At 40.5% G+C, this 23,902-nt stretch overlaps 3 protein-coding genes across 7 annotated transcripts; 2 read left to right on the top strand and 1 right to left on the bottom strand.

Moving 5' to 3' along the window:
- Positions 1 to 83: 83 nt before the first annotated feature.
- gabpa (GA binding protein transcription factor subunit alpha) lies at positions 84 to 6,587 on the top strand. 2 transcript variants are annotated; one of them, XM_029492999.1, is made up of 10 exons: positions 84 to 193; positions 1,840 to 1,941; positions 2,025 to 2,169; positions 2,321 to 2,405; positions 2,524 to 2,748; positions 2,857 to 3,051; positions 3,148 to 3,204; positions 3,534 to 3,659; positions 4,010 to 4,202; positions 4,664 to 6,587. In XM_029492999.1, the coding sequence occupies exons 2-10, from the start codon at positions 1,865 to 1,867 to the stop codon at positions 4,884 to 4,886; spliced, it is 1,326 nt and encodes a 441-aa protein (XP_029348859.1). In that variant the 5' UTR covers positions 84 to 193; positions 1,840 to 1,864; the 3' UTR covers positions 4,887 to 6,587. The 2 variants fall into 2 exon arrangements, with proteins under 2 accessions (XP_029348859.1, XP_029348860.1); XM_029493000.1 differs by lacking the exon at positions 84 to 193 and having other exon boundaries at positions 807 to 1,941.
- Positions 5,521 to 18,738, bottom strand: appb (amyloid beta (A4) precursor protein b). Of its 3 annotated transcripts, none has more exons than XM_029492997.1 (18): positions 18,626 to 18,738; positions 16,180 to 16,347; positions 15,961 to 16,090; positions 15,742 to 15,854; positions 15,113 to 15,297; positions 14,792 to 15,030; positions 14,426 to 14,593; positions 12,729 to 12,862; positions 12,512 to 12,586; positions 12,143 to 12,301; positions 11,059 to 11,187; positions 10,800 to 10,905; positions 10,023 to 10,081; positions 9,461 to 9,599; positions 8,938 to 8,991; positions 8,076 to 8,167; positions 7,822 to 7,968; positions 5,521 to 7,712 (listed from the first exon to the last, which is right to left on the bottom strand). In XM_029492997.1, exons 1-18 carry the CDS (start codon positions 18,683 to 18,685, stop codon positions 7,611 to 7,613), a joined length of 2,259 nt encoding a protein of 752 aa, XP_029348857.1. In that variant the 5' UTR covers positions 18,686 to 18,738; the 3' UTR covers positions 5,521 to 7,610. The 3 variants fall into 3 exon arrangements, with proteins under 3 accessions (XP_029348857.1, XP_029348856.1, XP_029348858.1); XM_029492996.1 differs by having other exon boundaries at positions 10,023 to 10,090; positions 10,806 to 10,905; XM_029492998.1 differs by lacking the exon at positions 14,426 to 14,593 and having other exon boundaries at positions 10,023 to 10,090; positions 10,806 to 10,905.
- A 249-nt stretch (positions 18,739 to 18,987) lies between these two features.
- Positions 18,988 to 22,810, top strand: LOC115035259 (butyrophilin subfamily 1 member A1-like). 2 transcript variants are annotated; one of them, XM_029493002.1, is made up of 5 exons: positions 18,988 to 19,489; positions 20,703 to 20,981; positions 21,069 to 21,359; positions 21,508 to 21,628; positions 21,837 to 22,810. In XM_029493002.1, exons 1-5 carry the CDS (start codon positions 19,447 to 19,449, stop codon positions 21,886 to 21,888), a joined length of 786 nt encoding a protein of 261 aa, XP_029348862.1. In that variant the 5' UTR covers positions 18,988 to 19,446; the 3' UTR covers positions 21,889 to 22,810. The 2 variants fall into 2 exon arrangements, with proteins under 2 accessions (XP_029348862.1, XP_029348861.1); XM_029493001.1 differs by having other exon boundaries at positions 18,990 to 19,489; positions 21,834 to 22,810.
- Positions 22,811 to 23,902: the final 1,092 nt, after the last annotated feature.

The following is a 23,902-nucleotide window of genomic DNA, read 5'->3' as shown; positions in this document are numbered from 1 at the left end:
GTTTAGCAGAAAGTGGAGTGTTTTTCGTGCAGATCTTAGTTTTAAGTGAAGTCTTGCCAGTTAGTCTCCGCCCTCCTCACTGTGTAGTTCTCCAAATAACTTGCATGATACGTCTCGACTGTGGTCAATTTTGGCTCCTTATCCACCACACTTTAAAATACTCCAACATCTTTGAAGGCCTGAACTTTAACAGGTATGGCTATGTTTTTGTCGAGGGAGGCGTTTGCTCTGGCGGAAATTAGCCCTGGATAGTGTTTATGCGAAGGTTGTGTTTGTCGTGCTCGGACTCTTCCCGCTGTTTTGTAGCTCGCTAGCTAACTAGCTGTTGTTGATTGTTAGTTAGCTTGGTGGGAAGCAGCCGCCTACCTTCAACCCGTACACAAAGCTACACTACCCCGGCTAGCCTTCGTAACTCCCGGTGTTGCTTTTCTTTTCCATATCTGAAAACGAGAAATCAGCTCAGAAAGTTAGTGGCACCACTTCAGTGTTAGCCGAGCTGCTAACAGTACAGCTGCCGCGGCGCCGATCACCGTCCAGCCACAAACACACATCAGGTCCAGACACGTTTTTTTTTTTAAGTCCGCACTTCTTTCTCTGCTGGCAGTTTTATTTTGTTTAGCCCGACGTTGTTTCGGTGAATATCTGACACCGCAGTCCGTCTCTGTGTGCCAGTTTTCCATTAAAAGTTGCGTCGCGTTTATCTCGGCTGCTCTCGGAAGTCTTACGGCGCTGTAAACCTTAGCCAGGATTTCCGGCTCCTTTCCATTTGCCCTATGCTGTTTTGTTTCCGTTTATTCTATTTCCGTTTTAAAAGTTTTCTACGCGCAGAGTTAAAGTGTGCCTTCAGAAACATTTCTCCTGGTTATGAGGAGCAGCGCTGGTTTTGGATGTTTTAAGCCTCGTTTAGCAGGCGGGGACGGACGGTTGTGCAGCGGGCTGCCTCGCCCCCCCTGAGCAGCTTTCGCTTGCAGAAATCGCAGCTAACTTGGTTCACGGAGGAGCAGCTCCGGAGCGGCCACACGTGTGGACCGCCGATCAAACCCCGAGTTTACCTGCTCCCCCCGACATGTGATCGCCATGTGTGTTTGTGTTTGGGGATTATTTCTGCTCCCTGCTGGCCTACCGGCTGGCCTTTAGACGTCAAAGCCTCGCCCTCGAGTTGGCTAACGTTAGCAGTTAGTGAACTGTCCCACACGGCCAATGAGGAGTCGAGGCTCGGAGGCCTCAGCTGTTAGAGTTACTGTGATTACACCAGACTGACCCCACAAACCTGAATGTTACGACCAAACGACCATAAAGTTGTGTTCCCCAGAGCACATTTTCACTTCATTTCTTAAAAAAAAACAATCCCTGAAACATTTGGTTGCTTCAAAATATTAAAAGTCACCCCTCCACCAGGGAAGTGTTATTTACTGAAAGTAGCAGCAGACCACCAGGCTCATTTATGAGGTCCTTCTTGTCATTAGAAAAATGTTTACAGAAACAGAAATACTTTTTTATTAGGTCCAGAGATAGTTCCAAAATGGTTGTATTAGTTATTAATCAACAAAGAGTAAATATATATAATTTACTCTTTCCAACATTGAACATTACAAAGAAATGTTATTGAAGTGTTTGTAAGAAGATTTTTATTTAACCAAAATACATTTATGTATAAATAAATAACTTAAAAATACATCAATAATAAATAATTATAAATATTTCAATTCAAGTTAATATGAAAGCGTCCAGACTTGACTGGTGCTGTGTACTGTGTAATTGTTTTCTATGCTATACGTTGGTTGTAAGAAGTAATTTTACTGGTCTCCATTCACCTTCTCTGTTATTACCATCCTATAGCTTGGCTTCTTCTGCATAAGACAGAATGTCTAAAAGTGAACCAGAAGAGATGATTGAGATTGAGATTGATGAACGAGAGAAGCAGGCTTGTCTGGAGGAAGGGTAAGCAACATGATCATTTGAAGTGAATACTCAAAACACACTCAATGCACATTTAAAAATGTTCTCCGTCTTTAACCTTGAAGTGTTGAGGAACAGACAATCACTGCATCCGATTTGATTCAGCAAGACATTGACATCAATGAGCCCATTGGCAATTTGAAGAAGCTTTTGGAGCCTCGGATCCAAATATCACTGGATGCATATGAGATCTGCTTGCAGGACATTCAGGTACCAATGTGCATAACAAAGCCTGTTGAGTTTTCTTTTTAGTTTTGTAGTTTCAAAAATGTATTTTTTTTAGTGCCAGTCTGACAGTCGCTCCCTTATCTAAGTATTTTTATGTCCTCTCTGTCCTGATATCTGTTGTTTGTCTTTTTAGCTCCATCCTGACCACAGCCTCTTCGACCAGGGAGTAAAGACGGATGGCACCGTGCAGCTCAGCCTGCAGATTATAGCCAAACCAGGTACTGATTGAACCAGAAGGGATGATACAATAAATCACTAAATTTTTCAGCAAGATCAGCAATTTGTCTTGACGTTTACATCCAAATCTTTATTGTTTTCATTGTTTATTTTGCCCAGGTGAAGAGAAGCTGAACATTTTGGAAATAGTGAAACCGGTTGAAACAGTAGAAGTAGTGATTGATCCAGATGCAGCAGGAGAGGAGGGTGCTCTGGTGGAAGAGGGTCAGCTTATTGCTGTGGAGAGATCTGGCCTCTCTGATGAGACATCAGAACAGGTCACACGCTGGGCTGCAGCACTTGAAGGCTACCGCAAAGAGCAGGTCCGCCTGGGAATTCCATATGGTGAGGTTCAGCTAAATAAAATATTTTCCTGTGGTAAAGAATCATCCTTAACGTGGTGATAAATAAAAGGTGGTCATAGACATTAAAGGTTTCTGTCTCTCTTGTCAGACCCTTTGCTCTGGACGGCTGACCAGGTGATCCATTGGGCTGTGTGGGTGATGAAGGAGTTTAACATTGATGAGATGGAAATAGGCAGCATTCACATCCCAGGGCGAGACCTCTGTGCTTTCAGCCAAGAGGAGTTCCTTCAGAAAGTGCCCAGTGGAGAGATACTCTGGAGTCACCTGGAACTCCTACGCAAATGTAAGTAGAAAAGAGATTTTCGCAGAGGAGCTTTAATCATTTGAATGCAGACGATCAAATTTGAAGCGCATAAAATTTAACTTGTATATATTTCAGATGTGCTGGCTAGCCAGGACCAGTCCGGAGGGGACGCCACAGTCACTATTGATCAACGTATGTATTCTTCTGCAAAATCTGCAAAAATGTTATATAATGTAATTTAATCTACCTGCTTACTTTAATAAATCTTTTTACTTTTTTTATCTGCAATTATCCTCATAGTTTAACACTACAGGGTGTGTCTATTTACAAATCCAATTACAATATAATCAACTATCTGGTTTTCTTTAACACCATATTAGAAAAAATATTTCTTAAGTTGATTTGTTGATGATCTTAAAATTAAATTCAATTTAGAAGCATCACATCTCATCAGCAGTCATTCTGAAAAGTGATCAAGGTGGTCAAGTGACCATCTCTAACTTTTCTCCATCTGTCTCCAGCTGTGCAGATAATTCCAGCTCAGGTGAGCACTCCCACTGCCATAAAGGTGCTGAAGCAGAGCCGTGGCCCCAGAACTCCGAGGATTTCAGGAGGAGAGGAGCGAAGTTCACCTGGAAACCGCACAGGTAGTACACGCTGTCCACTGCGGCTCTGTATGTCATTTGTATGTTAGCAATTTACATATTTCTTGAACAGCCTGAGACCACTGAAATCCAATCAGGTCCTTACAGTTAAAATCAAATAAAGCCTTACTGAATTACTGGTTTTGCACAGCAATTGACTAGATGTGTACATATGTGAAATTATGGAGCATTTTAATCACTTTTAACAATGATTCCATTTATCATTATTACATTTCGAGGAAATGCAATAACAATAAATACATTACTTGTGATTTTAAGACAAAACAACTTATCCCTCCTTTTATGGCTCAATGAAAGATTTGATTTTAACTGTTGTGTTTGTCCTGTGCCAGGTAACAACGGTCAGATCCAGCTGTGGCAATTCCTTCTGGAGCTGCTGACTGACAAGGATGCAAGAGACTGCATCTCCTGGGTGGGCGAGGAGGGAGAGTTCAAACTCAACCAGCCTGAACTTGTCGCTCAGAAATGGGGCCAGCGCAAGAACAAGCCTACGATGAACTACGAGAAACTCAGCAGAGCCCTCAGGTTTGTCTTCAGTGTTTATCTTTTGAAGGGTTTCTGCGGGTTGGTATGGTACGTGCACATTATTGTACGTCAAGTTGGTTGACTTTGAGGGTTTAAAAATATGTTCTGGATGTTTGTGCCTTTACGTCCAATATCAAAACAATTTGTCCTACATTTTGTCCTTCCACCTCCCTACTTGGGGAATACCCACGGCATTTAAACTATAGATAAATGTAGAGTTAATTCTTTAATATTAAAGAAATTACACAACTGTTTTAAAGCCAGACAAGATTAGGAGTTAAGTGATTCATGTGGAAAATTTGTGAATCTTACTTAAATGTTTGTGTGGGTGTTTCCATGGCTTTTGAAATGTGGTATCATAGACATTACCTGATTTAGATCATCTCAGGTATTTTATTATTATTATTTTTTTTTAAATCTGGGGTTTTTACAGAGATTTTAACTTTGATCTTTTCGTGTAGGTATTACTATGACGGGGACATGATCAGCAAAGTACAGGGCAAGCGCTTTGTCTACAAGTTTGTGTGCGACCTGAGGACTCTGATTGGCTATAGTGCTGCCGAACTCAACAACCTGGTGACTGAGTGTGAGCAGAAGAAACTGGCCCGTCTGCAGATGCATGGCATTGGTCAGCCCATCACTACAGTGACCTTGGCCACCACAACACTAGACAAGGACAGTTGAAGGAGGCAGCGTAACAGCACTCTCCACCTGCCACAGTCAAAGTTAACTCTCCAATACTGACTGGAAATCAAATCAGCTTTTTTTTTTTCTTCTTCTTTTTCTTCTTCTTTATTTGACACAGCACCGAAATGCAAGGCTGGTCGCCGATCAGTGTGGATTAACAACTTTATTCATGTCTTTGCAATTTCAGTCCAGTTATACTGAGGCAGATGAGGAGGGTTTTTGTTTGTTTTTTCTCTTAGCTTTTCTTTAACTCTAACCAAGAGAAGCGTGTTGAGGGTGAGGTGGAGATGTCTGAGTGATGCTGTTGTGCATCTGACTGAATGCCTGAATGTGTGAATGGGAACCCAGTTATGAGCTTTATGTAATGTGTTCCTCGTCTGTAGTTTAGGATTGTTTCCACTGTATATACCGGTACTTCATGTTTTTGATAGCCACATGGGCAAGTGTATTTTCATATTTTCCATTTATAGAGCACCTGTTTTGTATTTTATTTAGTTTGCTCCCAAAATTGTTGGACCCTTTTTGTCCACTAGGGGGAATAAAGTGGCAAGCATTTTTCTTAAATTCTGTATTTTTCAGTATTTTTTACTAAAAAAAAAAAGTATATTTCAGTCAGTAACAGGAATGATAGTCAACCAGAAAGTTATATGTACATTCAAAATTTTATTCTTTGTATAGTGAGTGTAGAAAGCTTTTTTCTTACTCTAAGCAAATGGTTCATTTAACTACACACAGAGGAAGGTCACTGAATCAATGAGGGGAAAAAAGCATCTTTTTGTCACTAGCCTTCAAAGACACCCAGAGGGTGCGTCAATACGAACTTCAGACATTCACCTGACTAAGAGCTTCAGTTAGTGTTTGTGTACATGTGTGGCTATAATGTGTAGAGGTGATACGTGTTGTATTTCTATGGTATTAATGCACAGTATGCATATCACATTCATGTTTACCAGAGGTGGCATGATTGACTTAATTTAAGGGTTAATGCTGATGTGACAGGTGGTCGTCCTCCTAACAGTACAATATCACCTCTTAGTGAGAACTATCATTACACCTAAAAGCAAATGTGCAGATAAAACAAATATCCACCACAGGACAAACAGAAACACTTTACAAGTATACAAAGGAAATGTAGAAAAATAGAATGTGCATGTGTGATATGGTGAAGGAATGGAGAAGAGATGGAACCAACTGTATAACTGCTCTGATCTTTTGCTGGCCCAACATGTCCTGTCTGTTGATCAAGTGCTTGCACACTGACTCCAAAGTGCTGCACTGTACAATATTGCTGACACAGCCAGAGAGAGTATAAGCATGAGAAAATGGTGGTTGGGAAAAAGACTGAAAGACAGAAACAGGCAGAAGAGAAGCGGAGCTTGATAATGAATTGCCACAGAGCTGGTTCTCCATCTTTCAAATATCAGCAATCAAAAGGCAGTGGAATGATAAATCTGAGAAACCCCAATTAAAAAAACCTGATGGGCAGCAACAGTGTGAACTGGCATCAGGGACTGAACAACAATAATATTTGGTGATGATAATCAGACTTCCAACATGACAGAGTGCATAGAACGCAAACAGTAACACGATCGTCTTCCTTTCGGATACTATTACACTTCATATATTACATACAGTATAGAGCATTTGGCCCATGCAGCTAACACAACAGTGAAGCATGGAGATGAGCATAAAGAGCCAAGATTCTGTTAAAGCAAGTCTGTGTGACATTAAAGCAGACCAGATTCTGAATACTCTTTTTCTTCTTCATATCACAAGATCACAAAGAAGACACTACAAATGTACAATCCTGCTAACATATCTAATAAGAGGACCCCTCCTGAGGACCTCAACATACAGTTAACTGTATCAGTCTTCAATGTTGCCATGCACTACATAAACGTACAGCTAATCTCTGTCTTAATATATTACACATTAAAAAAAAAAAAAAAATCAGAAAACAAAACATTCAATGTTTTCAACTTTTACATATTTTGATTATATATATTTTTCTGCATTTTTTTAAAATCCTTTTTTGAAAAACAAACCTGAAACACTTAGGCTTTAACCGTGCGGAGGGGCCCTCTGAGAGCCCCTCCTCCCATTGCCAGCTCTAAGAGCTGTTACGTCATCGAACACAGCACAGCTGTCGTCTGAGAGCAGGGGAGCGGGGATATAAGGGAGACTTTGAAAGAAATGGAACAAACAGTTGGAGCAATGAGGGAGCGACCAAGAATTAGACTGCCAGGGGATTACTTGTTCTGGTCTCAGCTGCGAGCACAGTACTGCAAGTGACTTCATATAAATAGTCAACAGGGTGGTGGCATTTCAGTATGAACACAATTAAATTGTTATTATTGGCTGCATTGTGCAGTTGGAACAGGATACCCTTGTCAGAAAAAATGCAGGTAAATGTAAGATCAAGCGTTGTTCTGTACAATCGGGATCGGGGATTACGAAGGCTTTGTTCCATTTCAGTTTCCTTTGGCCTAGAGCCCTCATCTGACTCAAATCAGAATGACTTCACTGATTTCAAACAAGATAAAAACAAACAAACAAAAATCAGCCATTGCAGTAATATTCATACCTTCCCTCCCCCCTCAACATGGTGAGTGGCTGAAGGTGCAGGGGCTGAGGGCAAGGGACCCGAGTGGAACAGACCCTACGACTGCTGAGAGTGTGTGGTTGTGGATACGCCTGAAGGAAATGTTGCTGAGCAGAGCTTTAGTTCTGCATCTGCTCGAAGAATTTGTAGGTGGGATTTTCATAGCCGTTCTGCTGCATCTTGGCCAGATGACGCTCCTCTGGTGTCACTGCTGCATCCACCTAGCAACAGAGAGCAAAAAGGTCAGTAAAATGAAAATGTCGATAAACAGACGGAGAAACACTGATTGCTCTGCCACATTTCACACAGACATTTTCATCAAGCCCTTACCTCAATTACACCATGATGAATAGAAGTATACTGTTTCTTCCTCAGCATCACCAAGGTGATGACAATGACAGTTGCTATGACAACACCTCCAACCATAAGTCCAATAATGGCACCTTTGTTGGACCCCACATCCTCAGCGAAAAACACCTGCCATTAAAAAACACAATAACAGTTTATGCCCACAAAGCACAGACCACAGCAAGACCAGAGCAGCATGGAGGCCTCTGTTGAGTTGGAATTAAGTCATTTCATACCAGTTTTTGATGGTAAACTTCATAACCAGCATTTTGCCTCTCTTCAGTCTCCATCCGCACCTTTGGCATCTCCTCTGGCTTCAGCGCAGACACTGAAAAGAGAACAGCATGTACAGACAAAAGATGTTATAGAAACAAATACACTTAAAAGTGTACTCTATAAGAATTTGGCATAATGTGATTTCAGACCTGTTGATGTGGGCTAAATGCTATTATCACATACTTATCTTAGTATGAATTTCTCGAACTTAAACAATGAACAAGCCAAAGTAATGCTATGATCGATTTTTCAAATGTTTATTTGGTTTAGAGTGGGAAATGATTTCCATCTAATTTATACAAAATAAACTCAAGTGCTGGACTCAACTATTGTTATTCACTGTGTAAAGGGTTGAGTCAAAAAAAGTACTTAAAGTCAAACTTTCTTAACAAAGCGGAAGCTAATGAATTTGAACAGTTAAGCTTAAAGGACACACACACACACACACACACACACACACACACACACACACACACACACACACACACACACACACACACACACACACACACACACACACACACACACACACACACACACACACACACACACACACACACACACACACACACACACACACACACACACAATGTCAATTTACTTAAGAACTATTGAATGGAAACCTTTCTTTGTTTACTCCACAGTACAGCTTTCACCTCTGAAACTGAGACAGAGTTGTGCAAATGTTTAAATTGTTATCCTTCTATCTGATTTTAAATGGACACATTCACAAAGGATTAAAGGTAATGTTGACCAATTTCCCAGACCTGTGTGCTCACAGCCATAAAGGACTCGGAAAGTCTCAGACAGGCACACACTCACCAGGGCGTGTGGGCAGTCCTCTATCAGGAATTGGACGAGCGTCAACAGGCTCAACTGAAACCATAGTCGCAATGATTAATGGACATGATAAAAAAAGTCAGCGTATATATAGTCATAGCAGTGACTTTATTTCTGAAATTAAATCATTATAAAGCCGCATTTCCTCAGAGATGTAAAAAAATATTTTGTTACTGTGAATGTCTCATTTAGTCTGCGTGTATTCTAATTAGGCCCATAGTTTAAAAAAAAAAAAATATATATATATATTTTTTTTTTTTTTTTCTTTTTTAAATAAAGACATTTTGATTTGTATTGGATTGTATTGAAAGAAGTGTATGACATGACTTTTGTCAATACTACAACTACTTTAGTCAATACTACAATACTAAACAAACAGGGTATATAGGTCAAATGTTTCACAAAAAAACCCAGCTCCTGTAATTTGTATATTGTGACATATTTTGAGTAATTGTATAACCCTACTTCTAAGCAGTACTGTGTATTCGATGAATGTATGTGTTACCATGGTTCTCTGTGTTGGGCTGGTTGAAGCTCTCAGGGTGGATGAAGCCAAGTCCATCCAGGCCAGGGTCCATAGGAGCAGAGCTGTAGGCCTGATCAGGCATCAGAGCATCATTACCATAACTCACCCTGCCATCCACCTGCAAACACAGAAGGGCATTGATCCACAAGTCAGCAAGGCAGAATCTGATAGTGTCATTCAATTTTAGTCAGACATGGTCCACAGCATCAACCACTTTTCTGATGTACTGTGGCTAAAACACAAAAAGCAGCAAACAGTAAGACCAGTTTATTTTCAGATTTCACTTTTCAGATACAGTATCCTCCTGGGAGATCATGCTGTCAAATGAATTGACTCATTTCTCCACTTCTAACTCTGCCTTTGTCTTTGTCTTTGTGGTATTTCTGCATTCAACTCTGCATGTCTCTAAGTTTCAGTCTGGAGGGCCATGTTGACTGATTTCATTCTGAGGAGTGGAGGTGACTCTATTAATATATATGAAAGAGCAAGAGTGCAGTTTGTACCGGGCCCACTCTGCATATGTGGGTGCAGCTCAACTCACCCGCCCGTCGCTCTGCAGGGAAGAGACTTGCTGAGACAGCTCTGACTGAACTCGCTGCACTATAACCGCTGAGAAGAAAAAGGAGAAAGAAAGAGACCATGGTCACAAATGGTACAGGCAAATAGTGGGAATGAGATGGATTGAAAATGCTGTCCATACAGTATCCTGATTACTGAAGAGAATTTGTTAAGATGCTGCTCTTTCAGCACACTATTTATCACTAGACCTCAGACAATTAGTTTTACACTGCTGTGTAAAATCTGCAACCTCATTTTCATCCTCACTCAGCACTACAGGCGGATGCAGGGCTATGTAATTAGTGAAGCCTGTATACTCCCACAACACATATAGGACAGTTTAATTAGACCTGGTTTTTCAATAATGAGCAGACTGAATTTGATTTTGAGATATTGAACGGTCTGTGAAAGCAGATTTTAAAAGCAAGCTGATGGAAACTTACATTTTAAAGTTTTGACACTTTGGTTTTTTTTCCTGCTGAGAGATGGTTAAAAAATGTTGATGTCCAGAAGCTACAGCTACAGCCATAAGTTATCTTAGACTAGTGTAGCAATGTGCCAAGCAAGTAGCAGAGCCACTGTCCCCCAGCCAAGAAATACTCACAACACCCCAGTAATTTTTATTTATAGGACACAGCAGTGCGTTGTCTAAGAGCATTGACAATCAAGCAAACCCTGCACAATAAATAAATAAATAAATAAAATATATATATATATATAAAATAATAATCACATATTAGGAATTCAGTTTGAAGCCAACACTTACCGACTTGGTTCTGGATCTCATTAGCCACACTGGGCACTTTGTAGAGGAGACTCATGGACTGATTCATCCTCTCATCTATCACGCGTAGGTGGGTCAAAACCTAGCAGTCATAGGAAAATGAAAAATTTCCCATACAAAAAAAAAAAAAAAAAAAAAAAAAGTAAAAAATGTATCTGCCCAAATGAATCAAACATGTGAGTCCTAGAATTCAAAACTTGATTCTGATTTAGTGCAGCTGTGTGAGATAAAGTACCTGAGGTCGGATCTGTGCTGCCTTCTTGGGATCAACTGTGCGAACATGCTCGTAATGTTTCAGTGTGTGCTGCCTGTCCTTCTGCTCCGCACGGACATACTTCTTCAGCAGAGTCAACACCTGACGGGGCTGGTGGTGGCAGTGTGGCAGTGTTAGGAGAGTTGTTTAAACCAAAGCCTCATAGCTGTGCACAGCTGATGTGAGAGCATTAAAGCAGCAGAACAGTGTAGCTATGGAGGCCCTTTGGGTGTACTTATTGGGATGATTTCCAGACTTCTACCAACAGTCTAAATGAGTTAGAAAGGCTTCTGTGAGCAATGCCATAACACCATTGCGCACCACAGCATGTTATTCGAACAACAAATTCACAGCTGGGTTTAGTCAGCTGTAGTTGCCAACAGAACAAGAGTCCAGGAGTGGGAAGAGGAGAGGTAAAGTGCAGGTTTAAAAAGGTGATAACAGAAGTAAAATGGGCTGTCATTGGGCTCCTTTAATAACACCTTTCCTGCCCCCCAGCTCAGGAACAGCTTCGGCGATTCCACCAATGCTTTCCTCCCCTTTCTTCTCTACCACGGTGATGACTCTCTTAAACAGACTATGTTAATACCTCAGTGAGACTTGCCCTGTGCAAACCAACTAAAATCCTCCATCACCTTCATAGTAATAACACTTTTTACATTTATCACCAATATCTCAACCATGTACACTAATATGTATCCCAGCAGACCTGTACCATGCTGTCAACAAGGCTTCCTCCAATACTACCATCCGTCTGCCTACAGCTTAACCACCTGGTGACCTAGTGCAGGCAGAACAGCTCATCAGTGAGGACAGTGAAGCCTCCATCTCCATTTGACTCTCCAGTCCACGATGTGGAGAACCTCTACTTTTGGGGCTCCATCATTACACGAGACCTCAAGCAAGAGTTCAACATAAACTCCCTCAGCAAAGAAAAAAAGCCAGAGCCGTAATATGTGAACACCCTCATGGCAACAACTTGACACTGATTCCAGACAGAGGGTTATTCTAATTCTGAAAAATGGCAAAGGTGTTTACGTGGATATTTCTATGCAGTTGTGTGTACCTGCGGAGGGTTGGCCTGTAAGGCACTGAGATAATTTTCCAGAGCCAGACGTCTGCGGCTGTTGAGCAGAGCCTCCACTCTGGCCATGTGGGTTTCCACCAGCTGCTGTCTCTCTCCTGCTGCCTCCTGCTCCAGAGCCTCCACCTTCTCCTGGAAGTGCTGCAAGATGTTACAATGACAATTTAATAAGTAAAATTGACAACGACCACTGTTAATACATTTTTATAATAAATCCTACAATTTGATGTAGTTTTCTGTAGGTTTCTATGAGGGTCCTTTGGGTTTTGTTTTGTTTTTTTTTTGCTGTTGTTGTTCCCTCTATTTTTCAATTTTGACCTCTGTAACTCATGAAGATGTGGTGTGTCCTACCTGGATGACAGCCTTCTTGTCAGCACGAGGAAGGTTCTTAGCCTGTCTTTCAGCCTCCTCCCACTCCCTCATTACCTGCAAATAAAGAACATCATGTCAGCAAATATAACAACCACATCATAGTGACAAATTTTAGCTTTGTAATGTCAGATAAGACATCCAGACACCCTGACAGGATGAAATACCAGACACAAACGTTTAGTGTGGAAATGTCAACCTGGGACATCTTTTCACGGTGTTTGGCCTCCAGGCTTTCCTTAGCCTTCTGAAAGTTATCATGTTCGTTGTCATCACCAGGTGATTCAAGGTAGCGATCAACAGCGTCTGGAGGACTGGGCGCCATGGTGGGCACTGAGGGGAGAATTAAGAGCTCCAAGTTAAATATTACGCAGCAGAAAACACAGCTTGAGGCAAAGCAATAAGCATTCAAGGGAAGAGGATGCATCAAAAGTAAATGAAGGAAAAACATTGATCCCAATGAGTCAGAAAGGTACATTGCATTCCATAAAGACAACATTACACAGGGTTTTGGTTCAAGACAACAGTTATAACAGTAAATTAATAGACTTTAAGAACTATGTTAACTTGAAACTGAGTTATTAACATATAATAAGTTAGGTATATGCAGAAAATAGTTTCAACACATGGTTTAAGAGAGATGAGGATGATCAGGAGACAAAGAGTGATAAGTTTCCCAGTCTAAGTGTGTTTATATGTCCATCTTTGTTTGATGTGGGAACCTGGAGATAAGATGAAATGTGCCGAGTCAGGATCAGGACACACGATGCACCACTGAAAAGTTTAGTGCCTCTCCGGGTGGAAACAGCAAATCAACTCATTAACCTTAGACAACACTGTTCACACACACACACACACACACACCATGGCTATTGGCACACTCTGCTAGTTAAAAACACATTGAGGACACTGTTATAGACCCGCAACTGTCGGGTCTGCTATTACACAAATGATGCAGCAGACGCAAGACCTCATAAATGCATATCACAGTGAAAGACATGCAAAAACACAATGTACAGAAATCATGCAGATGCACACGGAAATGGATGGTTCAAGTTCACGCAGCATTGTCTACATGCTGTAGGAATCAGTTAGTGTTACTGGTTAGAAAATGATGATGAGAGAAATTAAATCACATGAAAGTCAATGACTGCTTTTTGTGAAAGTGAAGGACAGAGCATCATGGCTCCTTTCCAACAGGGACACTTGCTTGATACGCAATGAATATTTTTAAAGGTGATAATCTATACATTTCTCACTCTCAATAAACAACAATAATTCACATTTATTTTATCTCTTCATCCCAATAAAAGTTTAATGCAGCTAGTTTTACTGTCTTAAGTTAGACAAGAAGTTTGTCTGCTAAATATGAAGCTAAGATAACTGACTACTAGGTGCAACTCTGTATCATACAGATACAAAAGTTATATCCAACTTCCTTTCTAACTCTTGACAAGAGAGGTGATAGCCATCTTCCATTGTTGTTATAAATAGGAAATTATTTATAATTGTTTGATCTTTACCACAAATTCAAGGACATACGTTTTGAAGAGTCTAACAGGATACACATATGTGTGTGTGTGTGTGTGTGTGTATATATGTAAAACATATCATTATTCCAAGGAGACTGGTGATTTCAGTTTTTCTTCTCTATATTTTTCCTTTTCTAGGATACTGAGAAAATGGTCCTGTAATGTTTAACACGAGGTTAAAACACAAGCAACCGAATCCTATTGTCAGTGCTCTGAGTGGTTAAGAAGCCATCAGACACTCGGGACAGGCAGACAGAGGGAAAGTGAATGAGACAGAGAAGCAATCTGCAGCAGCCTGAGGACAGGAATCAGGCTCGTGGTGCTGACACTTCAGGGTTTACACAGCTCTGGTCCTGGGACTTACACGAGCTCCTGCAGACAGCTAGGCAGTACTCCTCCGACTCAAAGTTATTCCTGTTGCCCCCACAGCCCCCAAACAAGAAGGGGGCACAGCTGCCCTTCTCAGGCACGAAGTACCAGCGTTCCAGCATGTCATGACACGGGCCTGATTCAGCACGAGCCCAACATACGGCTGAGGTATGTGCACACAGGCAAATGCAAATTAAAAATGAATGAAAATATGAACTTCTCATTTTCATGGAGACAATAATCACAGTCAACAAATCAGAAAACATATAAAAACATATAAAACATATAAACAAATAAAAAAATAAAAATAAAACACCAATGACAGATAGAAGCAAATGGTGTGTGTTGGCTTATTTCTTACCTCGCACAACTTCTTCAACTGATTCAGTGGTGGTGGTGGTAGTGGTCGTCATGGCAATGTTAGAATTGTGCTCATCACTATCCTGTTCCTCAGTCAAGTCATCATCGTCATCCTCCTCATCCTCCACTTCATCATCATTGCCATCTTCGTTGTCATCCCCTTCAAAGGTTACCGCCCTTTCATCCTCATCTTCATCATCCTCCGTGGTGGCAGGCTCTGTGTCTGATGGATGTGACATGCTGCAAAGAGAGGGGCCGGTTCAGTATTTTAATTAACTGTGTGGAAGTGTGTCCAGTGATGAATGTCTGTGCGTGATGACACCTGTTATCTGAGTATTCATTCTCAATGCCACCCCACCAGACGTCTGACTCCTCCCCCTCTGCGCTGTCAGATTCTCGTTCTAGCTCCGCTGGGCAGCACACAAACTCCACTCCTCGGAAGCGGTCGATGCCACATGGCAACAACATCCCAAAGTCATGGAGATTCATGGTTCGGTCTCCGCAGGACTAATGTTAATAAAAGACATAGACATATTCAAAAGAGTGTCAATGGCTCACATGTTGACAACATTTAAAATGAAATCAGATAACATTTATTTATTTCAGTCCTGTAATATAGCTTTGCTTATCTATTATAATAGAGACTTAAAAAAAAGAATTTTCAACAAAGTTCTTTGAGGGAACGACGAATGACTCAATCAATCTAAGCTAAATCAATCAGAATGAGACAAGAATAACAAAAAAACAAAACAAAATACAGCTCTAACCATAATGACAGAGTATGGTGAGAGCAGATTCATGCAGGGGAGGGGATGAGGTTAAGGAGCCACTCAGACGGAAGATTAGTTAGAAGAAGGTACAAAAAATACCACCATTAAAGATCATGTTACTAGGATTGTGATGAGAAGTTCACACAGTGAGATAACATGCCATCTTGTTGTTTATTCTGACCTCTTGAGCAACAGTGTGCCAGTGCAGGTGGCTCTCACACTGGTCCATACGTTCCTGGTGCAGGAACTTGCACTTCTCCGGAACAAGCAGGGCGTCACTCACAAACTCCCCAACTGCAAAATGAACATTTCTTTGTTTGTTACGAGTAGTAGGCTACTTGCTATCAATCATAAACAATCATAAACACAAACATACACCCATATTGGTAAAACTGCTTACCCAGGCAGCGGTAGGGCACCACAATGTGTGTGTGACTGCGGGACTGCTTGCGGCCTCTCTTGCTCCAGTTCTGGATGCTGACAGGCTGGTTGGCTTCCACAACGTTTGTGATCTGTAACGCTGGGTACACCTATTGAACAGAGAGGGATCTGTCATCTTTCTTACTACATTACATGGTTCCCTCTTCTGTGGCCTTGTCGTCTCACTCTGTTTCAATACCTCTTGGCAGTACTGTAGGATACCCTCTTTGGTGCCGATACAGCTCTTGGTGCCCGAAGGGTCAGACTCCCATTTTCCACTCTGCACATTGATGTGCATGTTGAGTTTTCCACAGAACATAGCCACCTGTGGCTCATTCAGCAAACCCAGAGAGTCATCAACAGGCACCTGGGGAGACAACGAGAAAGGACAACAATTGCGATAATGTATATTTAGTCCATTTCAGTATTTAGCTTCCTTTTATATACAAGTCTGCACATACAGCTCATAAGGATAAAGGTCTTTTTAAAGATTATTTCAGACTACCACTATGGAATGAAGTCATTTATTATAGAATTAAGTTAAAAGAAGTGATTAAGGCTTTAGCCCCTAAACCAGGGAATATTTTTAATTTCATCTATTTGAGGCAATAAGCTACAGAACAGAAGTACTACTTATGTGGCATTTGTGCCCTTTATTAGCTACTCCATTGAGGCTAGGGTTAGGGTAAACAAAATAATACTGTAGCGATATCAATATAGCCAGATACCAGCTCTGAATGACTCCTCTCATATCAACTGGTCTTGCTTTTAGTCTCTATTATCTAGCAGGACATGGACTAGCTGTCCATGCCTAAATTGCTTCCTTACTTTGCATTTGGGTAAACACTTGTAAGTACTTTTGCCTCTCAGGCCCTTGATACTTCCTGTCAGATCTTGACTAATTTCATTTGAAACTATGTTTGCCTGTGAGGAGCTGCATAATGTGAGCCTCCCGTAGGGTACAGTGGGATAATTTATTGTTCTTTCAACTAAAACTAATTTCTCAAATTGTCAGCCCCTTGAATAATGTTAACCACCATTCATAAGAACGTGAAAATCCATTATTTATTGAAACACCTTGGCACATCCACCTTGCTCACTCTGTTTTAACTAAACCAGTAACACAGAAAACGAAACTGCAACAGACGCAGTGGTTGCACAAAAAATGTACATTTAGAAGATTTATAATGTTCCTGTAGATTTTAACAGGTAGTCAGAACATACCAATATATTGTTCTTGTATTTGTCTAGAATTACACTGAATCAACTGGAATAAATGTGTAGGTTCTAAAAATAAATTTCCTAGACCACGTTAAAACGGTAATCTCAAATACTACACTGATTGCAGCAAATGAATATATTCTGTCAGAACATTACAGTAAAGCTCACTGCATAGAAAAACCACAGCAAACAAGAAAACTCAACGCTACTGAAAATTCAAATGCACAAAAATGATTTTGTTTAAAGTGACGTTTTTCCCCTGAAGCACTACAGTAGGTGTGTTTACACATTGTGTCTGTGATTTTGGAAAAAAAAAAAAAAAAACCCAACTCTCCAATAACCTTTAGTAAAGACAATGACATGCAAACAGCATTGGCAGGGATGGTTGTTCCCATTTCCAGCTCCTCCCGAGTTTTGCTCTGCTCTGCTCTGCTCTGGTCCAGCAAAGCAGAGCAAAGAAAAGGCAGTGAGATGCAGGCGCCATCTTGCTCGTGTCAAACTAAAAAAAAAAAAATTAATAATAATAATAGACAAATAAATAAATCAACAAAACAAACAAACAAACTTCATCCTTTTTCCATTTTCTTCAGCAGTATCCAGCTCAGCTCCAGTCTTGTGTGGCCTGTGGTTGTTTTGTGTTTAATGTTTGTGTTTGTGTTGTTGTCGTCACGTATAGCTGGTGCATTAACGACATTTTGTGTTTGTTTGTCTTTGGATCCGTGAACATTTTTATCGGACTAATCGGCAGCTCTGTCTGGCCGTGTCTGTTTTTTTTTTTTTTTTTTTTTTTTGGGGGGGGGGGGGGGGGGGGGTGCTAACAAACGTTAGCCCCGTTCACCGTATTCACCACACAGGCTGGCTGATCTGACTGACATGTCGAAGTAGCATTAGAAAAACAGCTGAATAACCTCAATAATTGACTATCACAAAAGAGAAACGTGTAAAAAAAAATAAACAAAAACAACAACGTGCCTAACATGGCAGGGCAAGTGTGTCAGCTGCTGACATCTAACGATAGGCCGCGGTAGCTTTGGGTTTGTAATTAAGACGCAGTAAAATGTGTGGAAGCTTCATAAATCTCTGAACTGGTAAATTAATATGTAAAAAAACTGTCCGGGCAGGTCAACGAACCGGGACCAACCGAGTCCGGGTCCCGGGTGAACCGGGTAACGGTGCTGTCTTTGGCACTCGCCCGGGTCCTAATGGTTGCGCGGCGGCATCCATGTTATCAGCGGCGACGCTACATGGATAATATCCGCTTCGTGTTTCCCCGGTGGTCTCTGCGAGTCCCGGTTCCGCCGGTAGACCCGGTGGGTTCACCGGCGGGGCCCACCGGCGGACGGAGCTGGCTCCCCCGCTCCCCCCGCCGGCTCTCCGGTCTCTCCCTTCCCCGCAGCCCCGGGGGTTTTCTCCGCCGTACTCACCTCGGATGAACGCGTCAAGGTCGCCACCAGTAACAGCAGAAACGCCGTGTGCCCTCCCATACCGGCCTCCAGTCCTCCGACAGCCCCGCAATGTTCACGGTGTGCGTGAAGTAAAACAAACAAAAAAAAAAAGAAAAAAAAAAAAAAAAAAAAAAAAACCAAAACAATATACGTGTCAAGGCAGGTGATTACGGCTGAAGTCCTCCAGTCCCGATCCGGCTGCTCCTCCCTGCTGCTCAGGCTGCTGCCGCTGACGGCTGAGGCCGAGGGGACGGACCAGGCAGGAGGGGGCGGGCCCTGAGGACCACACCGGGAGCCCCGCACTGTGGGAACCGATATACCGCCGTCTGTCAGGATAAATTGATACGGGATATATGGGTCCCAGTCATTTGACAAAGAAAATCCTAAACAAATCAGAAATCAATATTCACAGTGGGCACGTTTCCATGCACAGTCTGGCCATAGGCCGATAAAGCCATCTCATCCTAATATGGTTTACTGGTCTGGTCATATATGGGCTCTGATCCTGATGGAGCAGATACAGTGATGTTTATCGTGTCCTCAGTAGGTGGCAGATTTGTCCTCACAGGGAAATTAGTTCCTCTCCAGACGTGATTTCACTCCGGAACTGGACACTTTAACTGCTCCGGCTGAAGGCTTTCACTTTTCTGTACATGGCAGACGGGGAACGACTCGGGTTTGGTTTGATTTGGATGGTCTGTCGGATCCTGGTGTTGAAAGGGAAAAAAACACAAAATTTCGGCAGCACTTTCTTTCCTGTAAATGTGATCCTTTGAACCTGTTCACCGGCCGAGCGAAACATGAAGATAATCATAGGAGTGTTAATGGTGTTCGCTGCCTCAGGTAAGTTTTCTACCATGTGCAACATTGCTATTGTTAATCAGCTAACAATAGTGTTGTTGCATAACTTACTGACATTTAGTATTTCTTTAATACTCCACTGGGTCACATCGGTTGGAGAAGTTGCATGAAAATGGAGAAATTGGCTTACTCATTCAAGGTGTGACAAATCAAAACCGAGCAACGTTTATCTCTACAATATTTCCTCATATTTCTGACTTTGACATAAATATATAACCAGTGGCTGACTTGGTAATGTGCCTATAATTTGTTTAAAGGTGCTTTTTAGATTCTTGCGGCATTAACCACAAAACCATCCTAATTCACTATAAACAGGGTCTCAAAATGATTAGATGCTTGGATTTAGCCAGATGATAGATGTGTAATCCAATCAGTTTTTATGTATTTGTATGTGTTGATATAGAGGAGATTACTTTTGCTTTACTCTGACAACATTTAAATGTAATTATACCAGAAATAACAGAGATCCTTGATGAAATGTATGATCATGGATATTTATAATTATGTTTGCACAACAGGACAAAGGTTCACCTACACATAGATTAGTGGGTCATGTCACTCTAATCTTAAGGCTTTAGCAAACATTGTAAATAATGTCTGCAATTCTGAAAGTATAATATTGTATAATGTCGTAATGTTTTGATTTGAAAACATTTCCTTCCAGAGATTCCACATCCTGTAAGCACAGTGAGTTGTTAATATGAAAGCGAAGAGTGAAACAAGATGTAATGTCTTGTCTGTTTTGTCTGAAGTAAACAGTGATAGCATCTGGTCTCATGAGAGAGACCAGAATGAAAGCAATGGTTTTTTTATTTTTTAGTAGCTAGTAGAAGGAGAAGAAGAGAAAGTTAAAAGTTTACACAGTGCCAGGACACTTCGGTGTTGTAGGGAAGATGTCTAAATGTTTCGTACTTATACTGGTCTGATATTTACAGGAGAAGACTCAGCTGCAAAGCATTTGTTCTAAACTTACAACTGGCTGATCGTAAACAAAATATATCTGAAAATTCAACCACAGCTGCACAACTGTTTTATTAAACACAATCCGTCGTATGTACATTTACAGTTCATGTGCCATTTATTCAAATATTTTTATAAGATGGAACAACTGAAATATTTCATCTGTGATGTGTATGCACTGAAAAATGTCCATAATAAAATATGGGCTAATCCAGAGTTACCTTTTTTCCTGCAGGTGAAAATGAGAGCACTTTCTATGGCACTCTGAATGGGAGTGTCCTTCTGCAATGCAACTGCTCAACACATAAAGCAAGCCTTAAGTGGCAGAAAGAAGAACCAAATAAAGTGGTGTACAAGCAATCAAAATTCAGTGACACATACAAGGGGAGAGCCGAAATAACCAGTGACTGCTCCCTTCTTCTCACAAATATTAGACCAGAAGACCAAGGAAAATACAAATGTATTTTTCACAATCCGCTATATGTCTTTCATTATATAAATCTGTCCATTTCTGGTGAGTCATTCATTTACTGTTTAATCATCCATTGAATGAAGAGTTAACAGCAAATAAAAAATTCTAACTGAAATCTTTCCTCACCAGCAAGCTACAATGTTTGTCAGACCTCAGAAAACAACGGAAGTAAAAAGATTTTCAAGTGTAATGTCACAGGAGGCTACCGAGAGGCTGAGATAGAGTGGACATTGGATAAAAAGATTCTTGCAAACTCAACTGAAACTAAGATAACCCACTCTGAACCCACGGCTTCCAATGGCTTCTACAATTTCAGGGGTGAACTTGAAATCAATAAACCAAACTTGACTCCAGAGCCTCAATGTGGAGTCAAAGCCAAAGGCATACAATCCAACATTAGTTTTGTTTGTGAGCAACCGGGTATGTATTGCTTTTTTTTTTTTGTCTGAAAATGAGCCATACATATGGTTATCGGCTCATTAAAAGCTTCATATTTGAACGTACACCTTAAAAATAAAGGACTGTTTTGTACATTTAAAATTACATCAGATCATATCTTTGTTCACAGAGATATCTAAACCTATCAAAGCTGAAGACCAACGAAAAATTACGAGCTTCTATAAAATCATTCCCATTGTGCTCGTGCTTGGAATCTCCCTTGTCTTGTGGCACCGTTGGAAAATGTCACAGTAAGTTGGTGAACCTGTTTCCCTCACAAATTCAGAGCTTTCTGTTATACAAGATTTTCCACACTGTTGATGAGACTACGTGGTTAAGCCAGAGTTGCACAACATATTGCTTTAGTTCTTCAATCAAGCATTTTCTTTAACTTTGTTGTTGGGAATGAATCATGTGATTGAATCTGTTTTCTCATGTCTCCTGTCTTTGATAAAGCAGGTCACGGAGAATGGCAGAGGAGGACGCATTTAACTTTGAGGGCAAAATCTGATAAAATGAACTGCAATGTGAAAATTGTGAGCATACTTTCTGTGAGGCACTGTTTACTCAACACTGCCATCATGTACATGTATAGACGTTAGAGGAGCAGGTCATATCATGTTTTCAAGCCTTCCTGTGTTTGTGATGGATTTTGTTATTCCCTCCCTAATGGACTCTCAAAGAGCATGTTCTCTGTGAAGATGAACTTATGTAAATAGTTATATCTCAGTTATGTGTCAAAGAAAAATATCTATTGACAACAAATATAAATAGCTGACATGATAAAATGCAAAGCGAAAGAGAGACCCCCTATAGACCCTAAAACAATGAGCCCTATTGTGATTCTTTTGTTTATTATGCAAATAAAGCACTAAACTGAGCCATTCATTTGATATAACGAATGTTGATTTGATATAATGAATGTACATTTTATACACTGTTTTTGTTTGAATATGAATTTTGGATTTGATATGGACTGATTTTATAAGCTGTTTTTATTATAATGGCAATAATGGCTCATAATGTAACGGATATGACAACAGAGTTTGGAGGGATAAACTGTGGCATATTTGTGATATTCTTCATATTTTGTTTTTATAATTTATACTCTATATGTAAACTTTTATGTGTGCAGAACAATAAGACACTGTAAAAACATAACAAGAACAACAATGGTCACTGGCCAAAAATTTACTTGGCTATGTGTAGAGACAAACTGATGGAATGTACAACTAAAAGTTATTGTTGTCCAGCTGGAAGCAATGTGTGTTAGGTTTTGGGGTTTTAGAAAACACACAAATGCCTTTCTTCAGCTCAGGTATGTGCTCACTGAATATTCACATGTTAAGTTGTGCAAGATATATTCATTCAGAGTGGAATATTGTAATCTCGAGTCTGGTCCTTTTTTTTTTTTTTTTTTTTGTTGCACAATTTTTTCGTGTTTTTCTAAATTCCCCCTTTTCTGTGAAAAAAACATTAAATTAAGATACTGACAAATGAACTACTTATGATTTTTCAGTCATTCTAAACAACTGTTCATAAGAGTTAACAGTGTTGAACACAGGGTTGTCAGATATAGGGACTGGGCCTTGAGCACCTGTACGGTTAGAGACACTTTTGAAATTGCAGATCAACACTGTGATCTGAATGATTATAAATTATCCATGTTGCCTGAATAGTTAGAAAATGTGTTTCTTGTATGAGGAGTTTCTCAGACCAGATGCACAATTGTTGGAAGTGATAAGTTGAAGCAATTTGTTTTCTTTCTTCTTCAATGATCACCAAAAGAGAAAAGAAAGAACGGGCATCTGGTGACATTTGCCAAAATGTTTGTGAACACAGTTTGTTTATAAGACTGTTGTGGTTAACTGAAGGGAAACTGACCTGGAGGGTGAATGAACTGCAGGCCCATATTTGAATCTTATACAACTAAAGGTACTTCAGCTTCTTACCAGAAAAGTCATCCCATGTAATGGTGAAAGAGAAAGGGAGCTTTTAAAATAGTCTTGTGGTGACCAGGTGAATGCATCAATCAGATAAAATCAAACTTAATTTGTATAGCACCTTTCATGTTGATGAGTAACGCAATGAGCTTTACAGGTTAAAAAAAATAACAAAGAACACACAAAGAAAAGAAAAAAGCGTACAACATGCACAGTTACACATTAAGGTATGTGGAATGTAGTCAGGGTTAAAACAAGATCAATAATGAAGGGACACAATATGAGAGAAGAGAAAGGGGGAAGAAAATGGGAAAATGTATTATAATTGGTGTTCTGTCACGTTGATTAGAATTACATAGTCTCATTATTGCATTAATACTACTCCTGTATTTAGGCCAGTTGGTTTAACTGTTATTCTGTGTTGCAGCAAACGTAATAAGAACGAATTTCCCCAAATTTAGCAGGAATTTTTATTATAAAAGTGAGTAAATGAAAATAATATTTCTGTTTGCCATTTTCCATTAAACAAACCAGAGAGAGGATCTTTCGAAGTTAGTTACGTCATCACTGCGTCTGACGTTC

The sequence above is a fragment of the Echeneis naucrates genome, chromosome 21 (assembly GCF_900963305.1).
Source record: "Echeneis naucrates chromosome 21, fEcheNa1.1, whole genome shotgun sequence".
Classification (NCBI taxonomy): Eukaryota; Metazoa; Chordata; class Actinopteri; order Carangiformes; family Echeneidae; genus Echeneis; species Echeneis naucrates.
This window is presented reverse-complemented; position numbering and strand designations above follow the sequence as displayed.

Excerpts from the sequence above, each read along its gene's own strand:
- gabpa (XM_029492999.1), top strand. The coding sequence starts at position 1,865 with ATGTCTAAAAGTGAACCAGAAGAGATGATTGAGATTGAGATTGATGAA. Across the intron at positions 3,052-3,147 it reads CCTGGAACTCCTACGCAAAT|ATGTGCTGGCTAGCCAGGAC; the intron begins GTAAGTAGAAAA and ends TATATATTTCAG. Across the intron at positions 3,660-4,009 it reads TTCACCTGGAAACCGCACAG|GTAACAACGGTCAGATCCAG; the intron begins GTAGTACACGCT and ends GTCCTGTGCCAG.
- appb (XM_029492996.1), bottom strand. The coding sequence starts at position 18,685 with ATGGGAGGGCACACGGCGTTTCTGCTGTTACTGGTGGCGACCTTGACG. Across the intron at positions 11,188-12,142 it reads TACAGGCCAACCCTCCGCAG|CCCCGTCAGGTGTTGACTCT; the intron begins GTACACACAACT and ends TGCCACCACCAG. Across the intron at positions 8,168-8,937 it reads AGGACTGCCCACACGCCCTG|TGTCTGCGCTGAAGCCAGAG; the intron begins GTGAGTGTGTGC and ends TTCTCTTTTCAG.
- LOC115035259 (XM_029493001.1), top strand. The coding sequence starts at position 19,447 with ATGAAGATAATCATAGGAGTGTTAATGGTGTTCGCTGCCTCAG. Across the intron at positions 19,490-20,702 it reads AATGGTGTTCGCTGCCTCAG|GTGAAAATGAGAGCACTTTC; the intron begins GTAAGTTTTCTA and ends TTTTTCCTGCAG. Across the intron at positions 21,360-21,507 it reads TTTTGTTTGTGAGCAACCGG|AGATATCTAAACCTATCAAA; the intron begins GTATGTATTGCT and ends CTTTGTTCACAG.